This window comes from Octodon degus, unplaced genomic scaffold, assembly GCF_000260255.1.
Source record: "Octodon degus isolate 3935 unplaced genomic scaffold, OctDeg1.0 scaffold00136, whole genome shotgun sequence".
In the NCBI taxonomy this organism is placed as follows: Eukaryota; Metazoa; Chordata; class Mammalia; order Rodentia; family Octodontidae; genus Octodon; species Octodon degus.
This window is the reverse complement of record NW_004524712.1, coordinates 1,135,623-1,160,399: the sequence shown is the minus strand read 5'-3', so window position 1 is coordinate 1,160,399 and position 24,777 is coordinate 1,135,623. Positions and strand designations below refer to the sequence as shown.

The window sequence follows — 24,777 nt, the reverse complement described above, 5'->3', positions numbered from 1 at the left end:
CCACCACCCCATGAAAGATTCAATGGACATGAACATGTACTCTCAGGCCTTGAACTATCTTTTCGATGGAATTTGTTCCACGTTTTAGGACAATACTAGTGAAGTGAGTTTATAATTGTTGTACAAAAACCAAATAACTCTTTATGAAGACCCTGATTCTATCTGGAACTGTATAAGTTATAAACTAAAGGCTAACAAATATGACTAATTTAACATGGATAATGATGAAAATGAGCACTAGTTATCATTAAGAATAGTCAGTTCAGAGGGTGGTATAAAGGATGAATTTCACACTGTCAAGCAGAGGCAGTGAATTATAAAGGTAGCCCAAGTAAAGTAACACAGGCAACTTTGAAAATGTCTGCATGGCTGATGGTATCCCTTGGGGGCTTTAGAAATACACTGCCTGTGTCCTAAGGTAGCAGTGTGGCTCAGGACCTGTGCATTTTAGCTGCCAGCACTCAGTAGCTGGGGGGAAGATGCAAAGTCATCACAAGAGGAAGAGAAAGTAACACTCTGCAGGATGTCTGGAAAGGGATCTGCCCTTGAAATGACAGCAAGGTCCCTCAGGAAAAGAGTAAGACCAGCTGCTGCTGAAGATGATGATGGAGACAAACACAAGACTGATGGCAATGAATGTGGTGACGAGGAAACAAAAAGAAAGCTCCAGTGAGATCTGTATGAGACACTTAAGCTAAAAATACACAGAAAAAAAAAAAAATACACAGAAACCAAACCACAATGAAAAGTTCTCAAAGCCATGAACACAAAGACAAAAGACCAAGAATATTTCAAAACACAGGAAAAAACTAAAACACCCAAAAGACCTAGCTCCATACAAGACATTAAAGCAAAAATGCAAGCAAGCAAAAGGTGGCTCTTTTCCCCAAAGTAGGAGCCAAATCCATCAATTACTTGAAGAACTGCTTTCAAACAACTGGCGAGAAGGCTATTTGAAATTTCTGGCACTAGAGGAAGTCTCTAAGAAAACTGTTATTAAAATTTCCTGTCTTAGTTAATTTCTGTAACTGTTGATATTTGGTTATCCTTTTTATAATGCAAAGTAAGAACTTTGCCTACAATGTTGGATAAACACTGTCCAGGTTCCATTGCCAAAAATGTGTCTCCAAAATGCCTGTTTAGTTTTCAAAGATGGAACTCCACCCTATGTTCGGTTTAATGTATGTATGGAATGTTACAATAGGACATCATAGCAGAGGTGGTCAGACATGCAGATAGTAGGAAACAAAAATATACACATGGAATAAACTCAATGGTTTAATAATTTAAAAAATTAAAAATGTGAGGCCCTATCAAAACATGGGCAACTGCAATGAATAGATAATTTTCAGAAAAGGTACAAATGGCTTATGAATACATGCAAAGATGTTCAACACCTCTGGCTATTAGAAAGAAATGCAAATTAAAAAATGCTGAGATTTCATCTTACTCCAGAAAGAATGGCTATCATCAATAAATCAAATAGTAACAAATGATGCCAAGACTGTGGGAGAAAAAGGAACTCTTCTATGTGGCTTGTGAGAATGTAAACTAGTGTAACTACTATTGAAGTTAGTATAGATGGGATCAGGGAGATGGTGCAGTAGAATAAGCACTTGCCTGGCAAGTGCAAGGGACTGAGTTCAATCCCTGGTTCCGGCAAAAAAAAAAAAGTTAGTATAGACATCTTCCCAAAAGAATAAAAGACATTATATTACAGCAATACTTGCATAACCATTTTTACAGCAGCACAACTCACAATAGCTACATCTCAGAAGCTACCTACATGTCCATCAACAGATAAATGGGTAAACAAAATTGGTGTATTTATAAAGTACAATTCAACCATACATTTCAGTCATTTGTAGGAAGATGGATGACTCCTGAGACCACAGTGCTGAGTGAAATAAATCAGATACAAAAGTTCAAATATCACATGATTTTTCTTATATGAGAAAACTGAAATATAAATAATTTCAACAGAAAAATAGAAGATTGAAGACAAGAAACATGGAGACAGATAATATGGACATGGGAAGAGAATCTGAGAAGATGGAACAGAGGAAAGGGGAAGGAGAAGTAAAAGGGATGAAGATGTAACATCTGTATGCAACAATACCCCACAATGAACATATTTACTATGTATCACATGTTATAATAAGAGAAACTTTAAAATGAAAAAACAGAAGTAACACAGAACTAAGTCCTTAATTTCCTTCTGTCTCTGATGACTCATAACACATACAACAAGAATTTTTTTGTTATTATTTTTTAATGCATTTAGTACAGGGTCTACATAATCTCACTACACAGATCAGACTCATAGTGCTCCTGCTGTTTTTCAGCCTCCCAAGTGCTGGGATTACAGGCACGTGCCACCATGTCCAGTCTCAATTGCCATCTCAGCATGCCCTGGGGGGCGGGGCTGGCATGGCACACTGGGGATCAAACCCCAGTCCCTGCGTCTGCCTAAGCAGACAACAAGAAATTTTATAGCTACAGTTATTACATGTTAAACTATAGAAAGAAGCTTGAATGTAGTTTGCCTTCAGTATAGTCTCACCACTAGTACTAAAGAAAATGATTATATTTGATATACTAAGATATAGTTTACTCTATGTTCCCAAGTAGTAGGAAATATCAAAAGCCAGGGGCACAGGAAGAATGCTGGAGGTATTTTATCCCAAAAAAATCCCTTAAATTTTCAAAATTAGATTCATACCCTAACGCATGCTCTGAGCCTTGCCTAACATGCCAGGAAGGAAAGGAGAACAACCAAAGTTTATCAGAATATAATACTCATAAATGGAACCAGTAAAATAAAAGCAAGTGCTACTATACTGTGTGTGATCTGTTTCTTTCTCTGAGTTTATTCTGTTTTAAGGACATAAGATGCTCGAAAGGCTAAAGTCTATTTGTACTTATACCAGGTCAGTTTATGACTTTTTGGTAAAAAGTTATTAGAAGTCAAAATAGTTTCCAATACTGAAAATGTATCAGAATCACCAGTGGTATTTCTTAAAAACATACATGCCTCCAACCTACCTTTTCAGGTGTACTGATTAAGCATACCTGGTTTGGGTGTAGGCACTTGCATTTTGAAAAAAGCTCTATATGCGATTCTGGTATATGGTCAGAGTTGAGAACTATTCATTTAAACTAATTTCAAATTTCAAAGGAAATAAAAAAGACATAAAATGTTTCCCACGTTAATCAAGTTATAGTGGTAAGTATAACCCAGCTGGAGAAATTCACTTAGATCAGATCTTTGATTTCACATCAATACACCCTATATCACAGAGGCCTAGAAGAAAAGTTCAACACACATGGCATCATCAAAATACACAGTATATGTCTAAGTTTTGAAAATTATTACAAGAAAAGACACATTACCATTAACCTGTCACAAAATAGTTCCCCTGACTTCAAACATGCTTAGCCTTCTATTCTTGCCGCCTTTTAAAGCAGTTCTGAAAGTCCTCTTTCATGAGTATCTTCACAAAGGCTGGGCAAAAATTCAGTGAATGCTGCTGCCAAGTGCCACCCAATAAAAAGGCTGGCTACTAAAAACATTCTGTTGTGTCCTTATTCACCTTCTTCCCCAAACCTGGCACTGTGTGACTTGTGGCTCTTTCCCAAAGTCAAAATGATCATGAAAGCTTATAGCTGGAGTATGAAAACAGGCCAAAAAAGGTAAGGACAAATAACTCACACACTTGGACATGAAACTGAGGAGCACAAATTTTACTCTTCAGCAACAGAAAACCAATGAGGGTTTCCAACAGGCAATAATGTTTACATTGAATAACACTTATTTTTAAAAGGTTGTTTTAGTGAAGAAGACTGGAGGGAAAGTACAATAGTTTGAAAATTACTGTCAATATCATCTCCGGAGGGCTGGGGAGATAGCTCAGTAGAATAAGTGCCTGCCTGGCAAGCACAGGGTCCTGAGTTCAGTCCCAGGTACCACAAAAAAAAAAAAAAAAAAAAAAAAAAAAAAAAAAAAAAAAAAAAAAAAAAAAAAAAAAAAAAAAAAATCTCTGGGTCAAGATTAATCCACGTTAGTTTAGACAGCAGATAAATTGCATTTTTAGTGTTCTAAAACAAACTTTTCCTTCTATCTATGGTATATGTTTTGGTACCAGGAATTGAACTCACAACCCTGCACTAGCTAGGCAGGTGCTATGCCACTGAGCCAATCCCCAGCCCAAACTTTTCCCTCTAACTCTTAAAAAAATGACCATGCTAGCTAAACATTTTGAAGTGATAGCCTTACATAGAAACAGCCACAACAATGCAACTAAAAACAGTACACTCAAGAAACAACTTGCAGTATGCAGTGTGTTGGTTATTGGAACTGTCCTGCCAATTTGGTTTGAAGCTGTCTCATTGCTGTTTGTTTCTCAATAAAATTAAGGGGGGGGGAGAAACAACTTGCAGAACTGCTTCAGAAAGTGGCAAAAAAGATGGGATAAGCTATGTCTGAAGCAAGAGGAAACATTCTAATTGGGATCAACAGCAATGTGTTATTTACTATGAAAATGTTTTTTAACTTAAACGTTCACCATGTTTGTCTGTCTGTCTGTCTGTCTATCTATCTATCTATCTATCTATCTATCTATCTATTTATTTTTTGAGGAACCGGGGATTGAACTCAGGCCTTTGAGCTTGTCAGGGAAGTGCTTATTCCACTGAGCCATCTCCCCAGCACCCACCATGTCTTTTTATTACAACCTGAATTATAATGACTCAGGCAACTTGTCTGGAATTTGTAGAACTACTTTTTAATCCATTAAGGTGTAGGAAACTTTCCAGTGTCACATGTATCATCAGTGTAGAAATACCTCTGCTCAAAGCAACACCATCACATACCTCTTTCTTTTCTTCTTCTAGATCCATTCCAGAATGAATGTCCAGTGAAGCTTGGAATTCAGCACTCAATCCTGACTGATACTTATAAACCTGTTAGAAAGTCCAGTCACACAAAATGACAAAATCATCCTCTTCTTCTGCAATCTTAACTCGATTGCATTAAGCAAACAAGCAAAAAAGCATGTAAGAATAAAAGCAAAAAAGAATGAAAAGACCTTTCAGAAGGTCTTAACCAGTCATCCAAACAAATAAAATCTTAATAAGCCAAAGAAAAGGTTTCAGAGAAAAAACATGAATGAACAAATAATAAAAGCCTTGTGACATAAGGTGGTATACATTCTTGTATATACAGCTTATCTTACACAGCTCAAATTACGGTTGCTAACTTCTAAAAATAAAGTTTAAAATTGTTTTATCTCTTTAAAAGTTATTTATCTTTCAGTAATGTGGCAGGATATAAAATGAATACGCAAAAACCAACTAATTCTAATCTTGTGATGAATACTCTGAAAATAAAATTAAGAAAAAATCCATTTATACTATAAAAATAAAATAGTAATAAATTTAACAAGGGAAGCATAAATTTTATACTCTGAAACCATTGTTGAAAGAAATTAAAAGACAGTTAAATAAATGAAAAGATCTATCACCTTCATGACTTGGAAGACTAAATACTGTTGAGCTGGCAGTACTTCCCAAAATGATCAATAGATCTAATGCCCTTCAAGGTCAGCCAAGACCCAAAATGCAATAGGACCCCTATAAAAGATCCTAAAACTCTGGTGAGTCACCCAAGCTCCCAAACAGGAAGACTGTGAGATCCCAAAATGCAAGAGGCCATGACTAAACACTGTAATAAAAAGAGGGTCACAAAATTGTAGCACAGTGAGAAAGTGCTGGCCTTGCATGTGTGAAGCCCTCGATTCTATCCCCAGAAACATTTAAAAAACAAAAACAATAGCTCTTTACAATGCATAATCTAGAAGAATATTGAAGAAAACCACTTATAATAGCATCAAAAGGAATAAAATACTTAGCAATAAACTTAATGAATGAATGAGGCAAAAGATTTACTACAAAACATTGCTGAAAGAAATGAGACACTATTAAGTGAAAATACATCCTATTTTCATGGATCAGAACTATTGCTAAAACTCAACAGTAGCCAGGGAGATAACTCAGTGCTCTGAATGCCTGCCTGGCAAGCACAAAGACCCAGGTTCAACCTCTGGTACCTTATGCTGTGCCAGCCCTGCTCTGAGCCTGCCACCCAAACCACACATGATGGCACATGCCTACAATCCCAGCACCAGAAACAGAAGGATCACTACAAGTCCAAGCTACATAATGAGGCCCTGTACTAACTAACTAACTAACTAACTAACTAACTAACTAACTAACTGACTTCTGTAGGGGAAGAGAAGGGTGATGTGATAGATGCATTCATTTCCTAACGGACACGGCCAACTTCTGTAACAAAAGGCAGGTTAATGAAAAAAGAAAAACAAAAGCAGAGCAGAGCAAAGCACAATGAATGGACTTATTTATTTTTTGTGGAACCGGGGATTGAACTCAGGCTCTTGCACTTGCCAGGGAAGTGCTTATTCCACTGAGCTATCTCCCCGGCCCATAATGAATGTATTTAATCACAGTAAAAAAGCTTTTAGAATCAAGACCTAGAGAGAACCACTAAGAAGAATATATGCAGTGCATTATTTGTTGAAACTGTACTTACGATTTGATTTGAAACTGTCTCATTGCTGTTTATCAATAAAACTTTGAAAAAAAAAAAAAGAAATGACTGAAGAGGATGATCTAATGCTAACATACTGACTGAGTAAAAAAACTAAGAAAGACCTATCTGTTCAGATTGTCCTCGGTCATTCTGTACTGCACTGCTTCCTCTTGCATAGGACAGAGGACTTAGGATTTTTTTCTAAGACCATGTATGTCAGAGAATTTCCTTATCTCTACCTCTAAGAAACAGAGGCTTGGAAAGATTAGAGTAATATTTTTAGTCTTACTGACTTGCTTGGAGGAACAGTGGTTCTACTTTCTGTGACCTGGCTTGGGAAAGAAATATTCTAATCTCTATGGCTTATGGTTTGTTTGAGGGTGCAGAAAGGGGAACAGGTGACAGAAGGACACACAAATTCAAAGTCTTTGGGGTGGGGGAACTAGGATTGAACCGGGGGCCTTCACAGTGAACTACTCCTCCCAGCTTTTCTGTATTTTCTACTTTGAGGTAGGGCCTTGCTCAGTTCCCCAGGGTAGTGATCCTCCTGCTTCAGTTTTGCAGAATGCTAGGATTACAGACATGTACCACCAAGCCTGACTAATTTTCTCCTTTTTCTTGGCTTGCTTCTGAGTCCCAAAGTAACATACTTTGGAGTACTATTCTCAGTCCCAATAGTATCCAAAGCCATCTACAAATTCAACATAACGCTTACCAAAATCACAATGGCATTTTTTCACAAACACAAAGGTCCTTCTTGAAATTAATACTGGCTGTCAAGGGACTACAAAGAATCAGTCGTGTAAAAGAAGGATAAAGGTCTGAATCAGTCGTGTAAAAGAAGGATAAAGGTCTTACACATCGTGATTTCAGAACATTACAAGGCTACAATAATCAAAACAGTACAGTACCGGAAAAAAGACATACTAATTATGGGGCAGAACTGAAGGTCTAAAAATAAATGTTTGCATAGATGTCTAAATGCTTTTATCTTTTTTTTGGCTTGTTTTTATATATTTTGTACAGATTCTTATCACACAGCTTGGACTCAAGTGATCCTCTAGCTTTCAGCCTCCCCAGTGCTGGGATTACAGGCATGCACCTCCATCCCTGGTCTCGGTGGCCTGCCCGGTGTGGCATGTGGTGCCCTGCACTTGCCTAAGCAGGCACTTAAGTCAGTTGAGCTACCTTGCCAACCCACTAAATGCTTTGGACAAGGGAGTACAGACCACTCAATGGGAAAAAGTCAGCCTTTTCAAAAACTAGTATTAGAAAAATGGATATCATATGCAAAAGAATAAAACTGGATGTTTACCATATACCACACACACAAAGTAGCTCAGAATGCATCAAAGACATAAACATAAGAGCTACAACTATAAAACTCTTAGAAGAAAACACAGGAGAAAGGCTATCTGAAACCGGATCTGGCAATTTCTTAAATATTCAAAAGCATAGGTAACAAAATAGAACAAGAAGGGGACCAGGGGCTGGTGAGATGGCTCAGTGGTCTAAAGCACCTACTTAGAACAAGCTTAGCAAAGCACATGGACCACGGTTCAATCCCCCAGCACCACATGCCAGCCAGCCCCGCCCCCAGGCGGGTTGAGCTGGCCACACACACACACACACACACACACACACACAAATAAATAAATAAATAAAATAAATAAATTTTTTAAAAAAAGAAGGGGACCAAGAGATGAAGAGGGGAGGAGGGTAAGGTAAGAGGACATAAAAAGAATTAAGATGCGTCACTCACACATGCCAACTCCTCATGATGAATGGAATCATTACATACTGCAAATATATACTGATAACAACTTAAGAAATTAAAAAATCGAACTATGTTAAAAAAAAAATTTTTAGGGCCGACCAGATAATTCAGCGGACTAAAGGGCCTACTAAGGCAGAGTGCAGGGGCCAACTGATTCTTTGTAGTCCCTTGACAGCCAACATTAATTTCAAGAAGGACCTTTGTGTTTGTGAAAAAATGCTTTGTGTTTTGGTAAGCGTTAAATTTGTAGATTGCTCTGGATACTGTTGGGGCTGAAAATGATAACCCAAAGTATGAGTTCAACATCCAGCACTATAAGCCGTGCTGGCTCCACCCCCTGGGCACACTGAGACAGCACTGAGACTGGGCATGGAGGGTAGGCCTGTGAGCCTGAGGCCTGCCTGGGCTACAAAGTGAGTTCAAGGCCAGCCACAACTGCATAGTGAAACCCTGTCTCAAAACAGCAAAAAAAGAAAAAAAAAAAAAAAAAAAAGACTAATGTTTTCTTTTTACGGAACCAGGGACTGAACTCAGGCCCTTGCACTTGCCAGGGAAGCACTTATTCCACTGAGCCATCTCCCCGGCCCTTAAAAAGACTAATGTTAAACAAAATAAATCAGACACACAATCTGAAATACTGCATGGTTTCTCTTAAGTGAGACAGCCAAAATATATGTAAATTAAAGATGAAAATAAAAGACAACAGGAAGCAGACACACCTTGCAAATGGAGAGGAGACCAAAAGATAGAGGGTGGGCAGAAAAAGGGAGGGAATGGAAAGGATTATGATGCATTATGCACACGGACCAACTCCCCATGATGAACATAACCACTTGTGCACGGCAAATAATAAAAATTAATAAGAACTAAAAGTTTAACAGGAATCTGTCCTGAGAGCAGCCTTGCCCCTCTCAGCTGAGCAGATACCTATAACGGCATCTCAGTGCCACTCCCACACTCTGATGCTGTTGTACCTGCTGTCCACTCCAAGGGCCCCTCTGGTCCTTGGATGCAAGAAGCTGATGGTCACCCACACGCAAATCCTCTCGCAGTTGTTCAGCTGTCCCAGTAGACACTTTCTGCATAGCATGTAAACTCTAAAACACCCGAAAGCACTTATCAAATTATGGGTAATGACATAACTGTAGTAATAATGCTGTAAGTTTCGGTAATAATCCTGAAGTAATCTAAATGGGTCAGAATATTCTTACATATTATGGTATAAAAGTAGCCAGTATACTTTTTGGCTGTTCTTATGAATCTTAATTCTACCCAAGCAATCTTAAATTTCATTTATGAAAGAAATATATTAGTATCTATCTTCCAGATTAATTGCAAGAATCAAATGATATATGAATTCAAACTTGTAAAACCATTGTGGTTATAAGTGCCCAATGAAAACAATCGTATTTATGGTAACAGTCTTGCTAATAGCGCTAAGAGGTAACAGAACCACCATCATCTGTTAGTAACAAAGCTCTGACAGCCCAGCCCAAACTCACACATTTATTTCCTGTTACTTACTCTTTACTGTGCTGTGCTCTACCTGCTCTGGTAGAACCAGGATCCTGGGTTTCATGTAAAGCATATACAGAACACTATGGAAATAATTTCTTTCTCCTCTCACTTGTGTTTAACTCTGGGGGTCTTAAATCTATATAATCTATATACAAGCTAGTCTGATAAAACTTCAGTCCAATCTTAAGTATTTAGTCTTATTTCTCATTTACAAAGTGTAAGGGGTGATCAAAAGATGGTGAATGTTTCGATTTATAAAATTCTTGTTAGAGTAAAAGACACATTACCAAGAATGTTAAGTGTGTTTGAAGTGAGGAGGACTATTAGCAATGTGTCTTTCACCATAATAAATTTCTTAATCTAAACATTCAGGATATATCTGGAAGGCCTTGAACCAATCCAACATTGAGATCGATTTCTGCCAAGCAGAGACATGACAGTGTGTTCTTGCCACCTTACCAGAACAGCACTGTGCAACCTCTAGCTCATCTCCAAAGTCCAAATGACCATAAAAGACTGACTTCAGAATGAATCAGAGCAATGAAGCAACCACACAGCAAAACTAGAGACACTCATGAAAGAGAACTTTAAGAGCTACTTCAGGGAGTATTAAGAATGATGCAAAGAGTATGTGCAAAGCAAGGGGGGCTATTTTGAGATAGATAAGTGAGAATGTATCTTTTATTGTAATTTTTTAAAAAATTTAAACATTCATCATATTTTTGATCACACCTTTTCTCTGCTGCCCTACCTGTTGTCTAGAGGAGGATTTGTGTTGGATCTTAGGTGGAACATACTGATGATACTCCAAAGGCAACTGCTCTCTTACTCTTTCTTCTGTCGTAAAAGATGAGGTTTGGTTGAGAAACCTGTCCTAAAGGAACAACAAAAACAAAACAAATAACTTGCCAGGGTAATATGCCAATTTTTGCAGCCTGCAGCAAGGATACCAGCTAAGAATATTCTTACAAGTTTTGAGAAGAGTAGCCAGATATGGTGTCAAACGGCTGAGGCAGGAGGACAGTTGCAAGTTCAAGACCAGCGTGGGCTACAAAGTGAGCACAAGGCCAGGCTGAACTGCACAGTGAGATCCTATCTCAAAAAGACCAAAAAAAACCCCCAACTATATAAGTTTTGAGATGTGTAAAGATACTACACTTTGAACCCAACTTTGTAGTTTGATCCTGAATCCAAAATCAAGTCCGAGACTGGGCGTAGTGGCACGCACCTATAATCCCAGCTCTTGCGAGGCTGTAAACAGAAGGATCACTACAAGTCTGATCTAGTAGTGAGACCCTGAACACCCCTAAAAGAAAAAAAAAATGACCCAAACCAACTCAGAATCGTCTGAGAAACTAGCCATCTTTTTTCCACCCCACTTTAGGGATTGCTCCAGGGCCTAAAGCCACGTCCCCACCCATCTGCACTTTTTGTTTCAAGACAGGCTCTCACCAAGTCACTAAATTTCCCTGGCTGCACTCAAGCTTGGAATCCTCTTGCCTCAGCCTCCGGGAGTACTAAGACTATAGGCATGAGCTACAAGCGCTACTTTTCCTAACGCCTAAGAAAGTATGACAGTGGCAATACTGCGGGATTCAGTGAGAGTGGGAGAACAATCACAGCAAATTGAAACAGTCTGATATCAGCCTGTCAAATGGCAGAAATGATTTCATTTTTACAGCTCAGTGAAACAAAGTCTCCTGTGTCATTCAGTGTGGGGTACATGAAAAAAAAGAGAAGACCAATAGGAACTGAGGTGATCAGGGCTAAACGCCCTACGTGTCTTTCCTAAAGTGTGGTTGGAGTATGTAGGACTATCATCCTACTACTATGAGAAGGAATCAAGATATACTTTTAGCTTAGCCCTAAGGTTCCTGATTCTACATTCCAAATTGCTAGTTATTTAGAATTTATAAAATCCCGCCACTCTATTTTCCATTTCTTTATCTGATTTTATGTTGCTCTATTTGCTCTCTGAAGTTCTGGAATTGGGGCTTGGGAAGCAGATACTGATAACCTGGCAGAGAAGTCTTCTCTCCCTTTCTCATGTGTCATATCAGAGCAGATCCTTTTTTTTATTTATTTTTTTTAAATTTATTTTAGTTATTTATGTGTGTGTGTGTGTGTGTGTGTGTGTGTGTGTGTGGCCAGTTCAGCCCACCAGGGGGTGGGGCTGGCTGGCATGTGGTGTTGGGGGATTGAACCGCGGTCCCTGTGCTTTGCTAAGCTTGTTCTAAGTAGGTGCCCCAGACCACTGAGCCATCTCACCAGCCCCGTGGATCCTTTCTAAAGTGGATTTTCTAAACACACACATGCGCACGTATCCAGTAGCAGTACTTTGGACATAGGCTTTGTGGAGAAACTGAGGACAATTTAGCTCAGGACAAAATGAACTATTATCGAGTAAAACAGAAACAATGCTTTTTGCCAGATCTGAAATTTAGTTTAAGTCTTTGTAAGCTCCAAACTCAACCCCAGCAGTTCCATTTTTGCCGATCTCCATCCCGTTCCTGCTCTACCTTGTCCTTGGAGGAGCCCTGATGATGCCTGCGCAGATCCTGAAGGGCATCCAGAGGAACACCCTCCTTCCCTTGTCTGACCATCAGAATGGATGATGGCTGCTTCAAATCTGCTTTCTAAAAAAAAAAACATGAAACATTAATTGTTCACTTATGAATGACAAATAAACATAAAACTTCAGGCTTCAGGGAGAAACCTGGAATTAACTATCGGTCAGAGAATAAGGGCCTCTTTGCCCAGCCACACCCTAAGTAACTTACTTCCTGCTGATCCCCTTCTTGGCTTAGCTCTAACTGATCTCTGGGGAAAGGGTGACCTTGGACCCTGTGTGAAGGATGCTGCTGGGTACTTGTGGGCCACTCCCTTTTCCATCTTTTAGCTGTCAAAGCAGAGCTTGGCTGACAGAAAGTGTCCCTAATGAAGATTAAAAATAAGAAAATAAGAAAGTAAATTGTCCAGATAGGGTAATATGTGTTGATAATACTTTAACACAGTATGAACCCTAGAGCTTTAAGAAACCAATCAAGGAACTATTTTCTAACTATGCATCTCTAAATGAGCTACAATATAATCCTTACAAATCCCACTCCAAGTAGCTCTAAGTAGCTAACCCTCAGTAGCTCATTTCTTCTCTTTCAATCTCCTTTCTACTCTATTTTACCTGATCTTGAGATGGAAATTCTTGTTTTTGACATTTGCCTAGAGTATTCTGGTCTTTACGGAGAACACTCTGCTCTTTGCAAAGAAAATCCTGGTCTTGAGAGTTGGGTATTATATTGTGATCTTTGGAGAACAATTCTTGGCTTTCTGGTAGAAAATCTTGGTCCTGATGTTTAGGTAGAATATTCTTACTTTGAGGATGAACACACTGGTCTCTGGGTAGAAAACTCTGGTCTTCAGGTAGAAAGTCTTCCTGGTCTTTAGGAAGTACACACTGGTCTCTAAGAAGAAAATTCTGGTCTTCTGGTAGAAAATCCTTATCCTGACATTTAAGTAGAATATCCTGTTTTTTTAAATAAACATGTTGGTTTCTACATAGGAAATTCTGGTCCTGATATTTGTGTAGAGTACTCTGACCTTCAGGGAAAACACAGTTGTCTTTAGGTAGAATACCTTGGTCTTTAGGTAGAAAGGCTTGATTTAGGGGTACAAAATCCTGTGTTTCCAACTCAATATTTTCATCTTCTAGCTTGATATTACAAGTTTTTAACATCACTTCCTGAGTTTCTGCCTTAATAGCCTGGCCTTCTGGCTCAATGACCTGGCTTCCTGGCTCAGCAGATGGAACTGCCAGCTTAACAGCCTGAGTATCTGGCCCAACAGTCTGAGCTTCAGGCCCAACAGTCTGGACTTCCATCACATCACCCTGGGATCCTGGTGGAAGATTCTCAAGAGCCTGACAGTGCCACTGACTTTGTTTTTTCTCTTCCATCACAACAAATAATGGATTTTTGAATTTTACTTTCTAAAAGAAAAGACAGATGCCAAATATAGAATGTTAAGCAACAGCAACACTATAGGTTTTCCAGGTAATTTCTAAAATCTCAAAATGACATGGTGATCAAACAAATTACTAAAATAAAATGTGAAATTATAGACTTTGCTCAACTAAAGTTTCTCTGTTATTTTTTACCTGTTTTTTTTTTTTTACAAAGAATGCACTGGAAATTAATTTACCTCTTGGACAGCAGAGGCTTTCCTTTTATCATTTGGAAACACAGCTGCCATTTTTCCACTCACAGTTTTAAAAGATGCCAGCCGGTGACGGGCCAGTTTCATGGTCTGACTAAGCTACCATCGAAAAGGAAAGAAAGAAAACAAAACAGGTTAAAGTCAACACCAAGTGCACTAAATGTTCCAACAGGAAAACAAGTCCCTATTATTAAAAACTGCCAGACCTACGACAAGAGGATTACTTGTTAGGAAACTTTGATCTGCTGAAAGTGTTTAATGACATGATTGCCGTTATTCTAAGATAATAACTTGATAACTTCAAACGTTGATTTAAGGACTGTTAACTCCATTTCTAAAATAATATACAGTTTATATTACGTATATACAGAACTTAAAGTATAAATTAATACACCTGAAATTATTGAACAGTCACATTCCCTACCTTCTACTCATCTTTTCAACAACTATTTCTCCAATTGGTCCTTGCAGGTCTAATGGATTTCATCACTCTTTGCTAGAAAAGTCTAGTTCTAGTTCCCCTCAAACTTTTCCTTTCCTCATTTACACAAATCCCTTCAACACCAGTATTTGAAAACTGCAGGGCCAGGGATGAGGCACAGTGACACAGTGCCTGCACAGCAAGCGCAAGGCCCTGAGTTCAATTCACAATATACCTCCCTCCAAAAAGAACCAAAAAAAACCTATAGTTATTTAAAGGTCTTTTCTGAGATCTACCTTCCTTCAGGAAGACTTCCTAAATTAACTTAAAACACACACATTATAAAAAATAAACCCCACAAAACCAATTCGTTTGTGTTTATTCCTTATCTCTATCTAGTAAACTCAATATAGACCTATTTTGATTTTGTCATCCAGAGAAGCACAGCCTATTTTATCTCTCAAATCTGTAACTTCTGTCTCATTTGGGGAAGGGATGGAAATGAACCATGTACCATTTTTTAGGATAAGCACTGCATTAGGCAAAGCACAAGCATATCACCATACTACTTAGAGAAATTATGCCAAAGTCTGGGCCACTTCTACCCATTTGTTGAAATTTTAATGAGGGCCAACCAGCTAGCTCAGAGGATTCAAGTGCCTGCAAGTAGGTGGGGGGGCCAGGGGTTCAATTCCCGGGTTTGCCATGCCAGCCCCGCCCCGGGGCATGCTGAGATGGCGATTGAGACTGGGCACGGTGGTGCGTGCCTGTAATCCCAGCACTTGGGGGGCTGTAAACAGGAAGATCACTATGAGTCCAATCTAGTTGTGAGACCCTGAACACCCTGTAGATCCTTCCCTAAAAAATACCAAAAAAAAAGAAAGAAAAAAAAGAAATTTTAATGCTATCAATTTTCCCTAAAGGGGAAATATAGCTATACATTACAGACAGAACTAAATACTTTATGATTTAATAATGAGCTAGAAATTAAAGAAAAGACCTCTACCACCAATCCTGTTTTCTGACAGTATACCATTTGCTTGGTCCTCACTTTAATTAGAGATTTCTAGTTAGCCAGAGAGGCTTTTAAACATTATTCTGTTCTACCAAGAGCAGGAGGACTTCTACATTTGGTTAGTTGAAGAGTAAAGGGATCAAAACAGAGTCATTCACAATGTAAAAGGAGATATATGACTTATAAAAACAGAGCCTTGAATGTGTTGCTTTTATTGACTGCCAACAGCAGCTCTCACATCAAAAGCTCCATTGTAACTATTTTTTATTTATTTTGGTACCAGGGATCGAACTCAGGACCTTATGCTTGCCAGGCAGATACCTAAGCCACTGAGCTATCTCCCCAGTCCTTCACTGTAGCAACTTCAAATAAAGGTTCAGTAACTTCATTTTCTGTCTGGTCCTAACTTTGGAGTCGGACTGACTATAGTCAAGTCCATTTTAGCTGATCTGGCAGGTGGAATACGTACTATGCTCCTACACTGTCTCTTTGGTTGCCGTAAGTCTTCACCAGACCTTACAAGAAAGAGGTAGAGAAAGACTCAACATACAGAATGAGGACTGGCCAGATGGCTCAGCAGACTAAAGTGCCTGCTTAGGCAGACTCAGGGACCAGGGTTCAATGCCTGGCCTGCCATGCTGAGATTGCAACTGAGACTGGGTGTGGTGGTATGCTCCACTAAAAAACAGGAGGGTCACTATGAGTCCAATATGTGTAGTGAGACCCTGTACTAAATACATAAAAGAATAAAATATTCAGAAAGAGAAGGGGATGTGAGGATGCAGGCAGACACGGATATGCTGTGGCAACAAGTGAAGGAGAGAAGAACTGAAAGCTGGTAGAGTCAAGAAACAAATCCTCCAAAACCCATGGAGAGATCATGCCCTACTGACATCTTGATTTTGATTCAGTGAAACTAATTTTGGGCTCTCACCTCCAGGACTGTGAAATGATCTATTTCTATCACTGCAAGCCACTATATTTGAGAAACTGGCTTATAGCAGCTACCAGAAACAAAACTCAAAAGCAAGAACCAAAATTAGTACTAATGAACATCAAATTAAAACATAAAAAACAAGAGCTAGCAAGATAGCTCAGCAGACTAAGCACCTGCTTAGGCAAGCACAGGGACCGGGGTTCGATCTCCGGCTCCACACGCCACACTGGCCCAGTCCCAGGCAGCTGGCCACCAAGACTGGGCAAGGTGGTGCACACCTGCAATGCCAGTGTTAGGGAGGCTGAAAACAGGAGGATCACTACAAGTCCAAGCTGTGCAGTGAGACCCTGTACCAAATACATTAAAAAATAAAAATAACACAGAAAAGAGGATATTATTATAAAATTATATGATAATTGGAACAAACAAGTATATAGGCACACTTCTCTTATTTAAGATCATGGTGATCATGATAATGCACAGATTATGTAATATATTTATGTACTTGCATATGTATTAATATGTATGGGTATTCGTGAGCTGGGAAGTCACGTGCGTAATCCCAGCACTCTGGGAGGCTACAGCAGGATGACTAAAAGTTTAAGCCAGCCTAAGCAACTTAGCAACTTAGTGAGAACCTGCCTCAAAAAATAAAGGCTGGAGATGGAACTCAGTATAGTGGACCTGCAGCACACACGCTCCCGTGGGCATGCAGGCCCTCACTGCCAGCACAGGAGCCAAGTCACCTCAGCACTGCCCCAGCAGCCGGCATCACAGAGGCCACCAAGTGCCAGATGATGACATCACGGGCCAGGACTCTCAGTGTGATGCAGCCAAACCTTGACACGGCCAGCCACAGTGTTTTAATACATTCATTAACACAAGATTTTAGCTTTGTTTTCTTATGAAAAACTGAAATTTAATATCTAAGAGTTAGCAAAGAGATGTTCTAGCCAGGGATATGGTTCAGAGGCATAAGGACTTGCCTGGCAAGCTCAAGGTCCCAAGTGTGTGTGTGTGTGTGTGTGTGTGTGTGTGTGTGTGTGAGAGAGAGAGAGAGAGAGAGAGAGAGAGAGAGAGAGAGAAACAGAGATGCTCTAATTAAGAGAATGAAATTCTTTTGATGTGCTGTTCCTCTGATATATCTGAATCTGCAGCATCACAGTATCATAATTAGTTGTTTATAAAGAATTTATAAAAACTGGAGCAAGAACATATATTGCTTGGACTGGCTATGATTTTAGCAGAAGTCCTCATGAGGAAGGAAATGTGCTCAGATGCCTCTTTTAGAGCAGGCCAAAAGCTGGTGGTCAGTGGAACATTGTCCCCTTATTCTGGTGGCCATCAAATTTAAGAGAAACCCAGCTGGGAATCACTGCCACAGATTTTTGATTCAGGGAATATCCAATTCTTTAAGCTAACCTGTATAGGGACAGATTTGTACTGGGTGCTTCATTTTTAAAAAATTTTGTGTTTTTGTAGACTCCAAGTTTTGGATACCAAAAAATACAGCAAAGAAAGTATTATCAAAAACAAACAGTGGAAGATCATCCCAAGAGGCCAGACAGAGGCAAGCCATGAGAAAGCATTACGTATCCTGTGCAGCGAGGGCACCGCGTATTGCTTGTGTCAGCACATTGACACCAACCCCAAGAGTGGTGCCAAACTTGGTGGAGCTAAAAGCAAAGTGTTTCAAGGGAAATTGAGGACATTCCCTGTATCTTAGTTTTTGCAACCATCTTTCTAAAGCAAATGGCCATGTTATCTGGGAGTAACTGCCCTTTTCATAATTTCCCAAACAAGGATAAAACTGTGCAGTAGATCTCTGAGGTGTGGCTTAGCAGAAATACTGCTAAAGACTGAGTTCTGTGCAAGGGACGCTCATAGTGACTCACAAAGGCAGCCAGTTGCTACTCCCTGTGCTTGGATGAAAGCACAAGTACATAATTCTATGAGGCTAGCAGTAATTTTGCATTATGTTATTGGTGGTGTCATGAGAGAAGAACTGGTGAAATTCATGTCCTTTCCTGGAATAAGACAAGGGATGGACATCTACAATGTAACAGAGACTTTTTTGTTACAAGATAAAGACCAGAAGAAGTAGTTTCCATTACAAGTGACAGGGCACGGCGCATGGTGGGGGCAATGTCTGTTTTCATTCAGACATCCAGGTTCTGTGTCTTATACAGCAAGAAGCTCTCTGTGCTGTGGAAAGCAGCAAAAAATGAGACGATGTCTTCATAAGTCCTAGAAATGGGTGAAGTACACCATAGCTCATGCTCTTAATTTCTGGCCATTTGAAGCACCTTTGGATGAGGTCTTGGCACAGTGTAATACTTCAGTTATGTATAATAATGGCCAGTGGCCAAGTAGAGGGCAAGTCCTGGAGATTTGTAGCCAGCTGCTTACAAATGAAAAAGGGCAGGAATGTTCACAGTTCGTAGATATGGCCTCACTCAGCAACCTCATGTTCTTCACAGACTTCACTCTAGACCTCAGTGCACTGAGCAAAATACACAAGGTGCACAGAAAACAGCAGAAAGGATGTTTTGTGATGTGAAACACTTAAGAGAAAACTGCAGGTTTGCAAAAAGATCTTGAAAGTGGATAGCTAAATTTCCCAAATCTACAAAGGCATTTAGAAAATTCTGTGGCATCTGCAGACAATCCTGAGACATCAGGATCCACAAGGAATCTTCTAACATTATAGCAGCTGTTTCATAACAGATTTTTACAATTCCATAAGATGGAAACAACCCTGTGCTTTCTCTCTTCTCCAGATAAAGCCAAGTTTGAAGAACTTGATCTTTCCCACTTATTCTGGTTAGATTTCAGAAATCTGGAAATGGAGCTATCAGAATTTCAACAAAGCTTTACTTGGGAAAATAAATTCTGTAATTTGCATACAATACTTGAGAAGATAGAAGATAGCAAGACCCTGTCCCAAAAAGAAAGGAAAGAAAAGAAACGAAACAGTACTACATCCTTATCTAATGGCACATTAATAAAAATGCTTAAGTTTTAAAAATCAAGGAGCAATACATGCATATTACTTAGAACTATGTTAACAGCAAAAGATAAAAATATTTTAAAAATTCAAAGTCTTCTTGAGGAGGGAAAAATACGGGAGCTTGCAAAGCATTTCTATTTTTAAACTATAAACACTGTACACATCTACTTATTTAAAATTTTTTTTATCAGTATATGTTTGTAATGCATGTCTACATTCACTGCAAGAAACTGGTAAGTGTACATGACACATCTCAATTTATCCCCTTCCTTTCCACCCTATACACATCTATTTATCTGTTTAAAGTATACGTACACATTTGACCTTTTTTTTTTTTTTTTTTTTTTTTGTGTGTGTGTGTGTGGTACCGGGGATCAAACTCGGAACCTTGTACTTGCCAGGCAGGAGCTTATGCTATTGAGCTATACCCCTGGCCCTGCACATATATGATCTTGAAATAGAAATGTAGGCCAGGATATAGCTGAGCGGCACAGTGCTTGCTTGGCAAGTTTGACGTCCCAAGTTTGATTCCCAGTACCAAAAACTATACATAAAAAGAAATGTCAAAAGAAAACAAAAGGGGGCTGGGGAAATGGCTCAGTAGAATAAGCGCCTGCCTGGCAAGTGCAAGAGCCTGAGTTCAATTCCTGGTTCTGCCACAAAAAGAAAAGAAAAAGAAAACAAAAAACAATTCTTGACAGCTTCTCTCACAAAGCTACCTGTTCATACACAACAGAAATATATGGCCCTATCTTCGGCTCCTTGTACCACACAGGTAAATACACATACTATGCCAGACCTTAACAATGCCCTAGAGAATACAGGCCTAAATTTGCTCTGATCCAGAAGAAAACCACTGCTCACAGCCTTCACCCATACTGACCCTCAGAGATGGTATCCCAGATGTACCAATCAATCACAGCGTCTTCTAAAGAATGCCCCCCGTTACCTAGTAAAGGCATATCCTTTGGCAGCCTCCTCCCATGTCTAGTTGATTAGAACAGGGGCTGCCTAGAAGTATAGCAAATAAACAGAAATCTTTAGGTAATGTTTTCTACATACAGCAATGACATAAGGCCCTATCACAACAATTAGCAAAAACTGTCACATATTCAAACATAAAAGTAAATATGATCACATTTTAAAAATGTTTATCCAGTGTGATGGCACATGTGGGTAATCCCAACACTCAGGAAGCTGAGGGTAAAGAATCGTTGTGAGTTTGAGGCCAGCCTGGGTTACATAGTAAGTTCAAGCCTAGTCTGAACTATATAGCAAAACTGTCTCAAAAAACCAAAAATATAATAAAATTTGACAAATATAAATATCTCCAATAAAACTATTCATTGTCTACATATCATTCAGTTCTTTTTGTATAACTTTAGGGATAAAAAAGATAGTTTATATGAATTATATAAATGAAACAATGATACCAAGTAGCATAAAAGGAAAAGTTTACAGAAAAGAGCTAATGTTACAGAATTTCCCCTATTCTACTGCCATAGTGGGCTAATGCCATTTGTGAAATGCCATAAAGAGCAACCTAAACTGTAAATAGTGGCACAGGCCTACGACCCCAGCTACTCAGGAGGCTTAGCCAGAAGAATGTTTTCCCCAAAATAGGACCTAGCTGGAAAATAATCAGCCTTAAAAACTAGAGATCAAAACTGCCAGCCCCAACAGCCTGTCACTGCCTTACTTGCCATCACTGTTCTCCTGCTTGGTGGTTACTCAGTTTTAGCACTAGACTCATGTTCTGAGAAACACTTCTATCTTGAGCAAACTTGGGAAGGCTGGTAACTCTCTAAGAGTTAATGTTTAAATACTAGAGTAAAGACCAAAGATGCCATCCTGTTGCCACCACTGAGGCTACCCTGGATTCAGAACACTCTCAAATTGCAGACTGTTTAAAGGGACTTAGGACTGGTATGAGGTTATGATTCTGCCTTTATTAACCCATGTATATTCTTAAACTTTCTCATTGCTTGGATTAGCTTGAAGTCTTGTAGTCCAAACAGCTGAACCTTAACACAAGGTTTTTCAATAGGACATTACAGAAAAATTTAGCAGGTTATTTTATGTCACTTAAACCTCTACTTAATCACTAAAAGTAACTATTTCCATGTTAGTAAGAAGCTGAAGGATTGGGGATGTAAATGAGTGACAAGAGTGTTGCCCACCATGTGAGGTCCCAGGTTCAATCCTCAGGCTTGGAAAAAGTAACACAAAAACCTGGAAAGTTGACATTATAATGAGAGAATAAAAATAAGGAAGTAAAAGGTTCAACAAAAAACAAGCTGAGATAAACCACGCTAGAAATGAAACAGTGGTGAACGAAGTAATCTATAGATTAAAAAATTATTACATGGTAAGAATAAAACAAACATAAGTTGTTCTTCAATAACTGCCAAACTGAGGTAATCAAACATCATAGAAACTCAATCCCTAAAGACAACTATCTTCCTAACAAAAGAAGGAGCTGTTTCTACGTTATATGGCCATAAAATTGAAATTTCTATGATTCTAGTTTCTAGCTTTCAGTACCTAATCTTGTTTGATCTTTGAGTCAGTAGGTAATGCCACATACTTTATGTGACCCATAAAACTGAAATTTCTTTCTATGATTCTAGGTCTTACGTTTAGGTACCTAACCATATTTGATCTTTCAGTCAATATGTAATACCAAGTACTTTTAAGTATAGGGTTAGGAAAGGACACAGAATAAGAGCAATCCTAGACAAATCACATTTGAAACACAGTACTATGTTCAGTTCTTGGAGTCATATTTGAAAAAAAAAGGAAAACCAAACAGCATTGAGCAGGCCTCTGTGGTGCCAGCAGTTAAGGTCTGGGCTGCTCCTCACCAGGATGTCGGGTGTTTTTTTTCTTTTTTAATTGAGAAACAAATAGCAATAAGACAGTTTCAAAACTGATTAATAGGACAGTTTCAATAATTAATACTTTGCACATTGTTATCTTCTTAGTGGTTAGTCATAGTACACGATGCAGATAGATATCTTGTCCAAATGCTATTAGTACAAATCTTTCTTCTCATTGAATTAAGCGAAAGTAGCTGTATATCTATTCTAACTATTCTGCATATACAGATACAAAATGGTCCTTCCTTTTTTTGTTTAGTCCTGTCTGAAGTGGGTATTCTATTGGCATCTAAATACTGTAGGTGCATGAATTCAGCAAAATAATCTAATACAGTCCAGCAGTCCACAATAGTAGTGGGTTATCTGCAGAAGTTGTTGACTTGAGCTTTTCACAGCTCAGCATATTAATATGGCTTTACTTTATATATCTCGTTTTTATACTTTTCTGCTGGATGGTTAAGACCAAGATAAAGCAAGACCTGTATAACAAGAAATGCAACTTTTGTATCTGATAAGGTCAGTCAAGTCCTCTCAGGATTTATCCTGTAACCCTGTACCACACTTTGTAGATCCTTTGTCAGTGTCAGCCATGTGGATGAGTCATGACCATTGCTTGACCAATTTGCTCTCTGTGAAAGCCTGAGAAAATATTTTATTTCCAGGTGACTCTCCTTAGGCACACTCTACATCACTGATCACATTGCTCTGTGGCCCCATAATCTCCTTGATCAGAAAATTTGGGACACATGTCTTGAGTCTTCACTGACCTTGAAAGGCTCTGGTCAAAATGTTGGCTGTCCTTGCAGCCCTTGTATTCTCTAATTTTTGTTCTGCAAACTTAGGTTGTTAACCTTCCAGAAGAGAAGCTTATTATTACCCTACAATACATGCAGTTGGGTTTAACTTCACTATCTGTCTGAAGAGCAAACATCTTAGGTATAACATGGAACAGGTATTTTCCATCAAGTATTGATATGCTAAACATTAAGTCCCTACAGAATATGGAGATAAAAATTTAAAAAATGAAAAATATTTAAAGAATATGAATAAACAATTACATATTTTTACACAGAAATTTAGAAATCTAACCATATACAGCAAGAACATACGTTCTAACCGTATGTTAGAACACAACCAAGGCATTATGATTATAGAAACCCAAAAGAACAAAAATGATTAACTACAACTGAACACCTTAGATGATAATTTTAGTTCTGCAATACTTGAGAAGACAAAACTAACCCCAAAGGATAAAAGGCATAGAAAGAAAAATTTTGACTAAATATAATGAAAAGGGGCCAGGGAAATGGCTCAGTGGAGTAAGTGCTTCCCTGGCAAGCACAAGGGCCTGAGTTCAATCCCTGGTTCCGCAAAAATAAAAACAAACAAAACTGAAAAACAGTCATAATAGTTTCAAGTCTTTTATAAATGAATATTCAGAAAAAAAAGTAAGATGCCCAATACGATTGAGGTTCAAGCAGAATATTAATGTATATATCACATATACAACATATATAATAAATGTATTACTATTTATATTATGTATTATTATATAAATATCAATATAGTCTATATTCTATTATATATAGAGAGACAGAGACAGAGACAGAGACAGGCAGCAGGCAGGCAGGCAGGCAGACAGAAAGAGACAGAGACAGGGAATTTTCTTTTCAGTACTAGGGACTGAACCCAGAGCTTTACACTGAGTTACACCCTTGATGTTTTCATTTCATATTTTATTTTAAGACAAGGTCTCACTAAGTCACTAAGTTGCCTGTAAGGGGTTTAATAAAAGAATGCTTTATATAGACAGAAAGGTCTGATCAGATTAGGTAACTTTAAAGCATTCAATTAAAAGCTTAAATTCATACATAAAAAATGTCAAACATATACACAAGTAAAAAGAAGTGTGTGTGGTGGGGGTATTGGACACTGAATTGAGGACCTTCACACTGAGCTGTATCCCCAATCCTTTTTAAAAATGTTTTATTCTAAGACAGGGTCTTATTAAGTCACTAAACTGAACAGGCTGACTGGGCACAGCAGGGTACTCCTATAATCTCAGCACTTGGGAGGCTGAGGCAGGAGGATCACCATGAATTTGAGGGCACTCTGGGCTACATCGTGAGTTCAAAGCCAGCCCGAATGAGAGACTATGTCTCAAAAAAGCAAGGACACTACCAAGTGCCCAGCCCCTTATTTGTGCAAGGAGGACTGGGGAAGTGAGTACGCTGCTCCAAGTCCAGGAAGACCCTGAAAACATATGCCTCACCCTGAGTCAATGCAAAACCCACTGGAGCCCACACCAACAACAGCAACACCAAGGAATCTGGTGCCCCCAACCAGCCAATGCCAATGCCTGCCAGGCTGTATACCAGACTCAGAAAGACCCAGGAACAGT

General features: G+C 38.8%; 1 protein-coding gene across 5 annotated transcripts in view; it reads right to left on the bottom strand.

The window, feature by feature from the left end:
* The window catches only part of Ccdc15 (coiled-coil domain containing 15), a 74,138-nt gene that overhangs the window by 27,742 nt on the left and 21,619 nt on the right, over window positions 1-24,777 (bottom strand). For 2 of the 5 annotated variants that reach the window (XM_023701545.1, XM_004641443.2), the window contains exons 5-10: window positions 14,100-14,213; window positions 13,084-13,887; window positions 12,422-12,538; window positions 10,654-10,776; window positions 9,359-9,481; window positions 4,873-4,962 (exon numbers count right to left, since the gene is read on the bottom strand). In XM_023701545.1, coding sequence (XP_023557313.1) covers window positions 4,873-4,962; window positions 9,359-9,481; window positions 10,654-10,776; window positions 12,422-12,538; window positions 13,084-13,887; window positions 14,100-14,213 — 1,371 coding nt within the window. The remainder of the gene's footprint in view (window positions 1-4,872; window positions 4,963-9,358; window positions 9,482-10,653; window positions 10,777-12,421; window positions 12,539-13,083; window positions 13,888-14,099; window positions 14,214-24,777) is intronic. The other 3 variants (XM_023701546.1, XM_023701547.1, XM_023701548.1) reach the window with 3 other exon arrangements.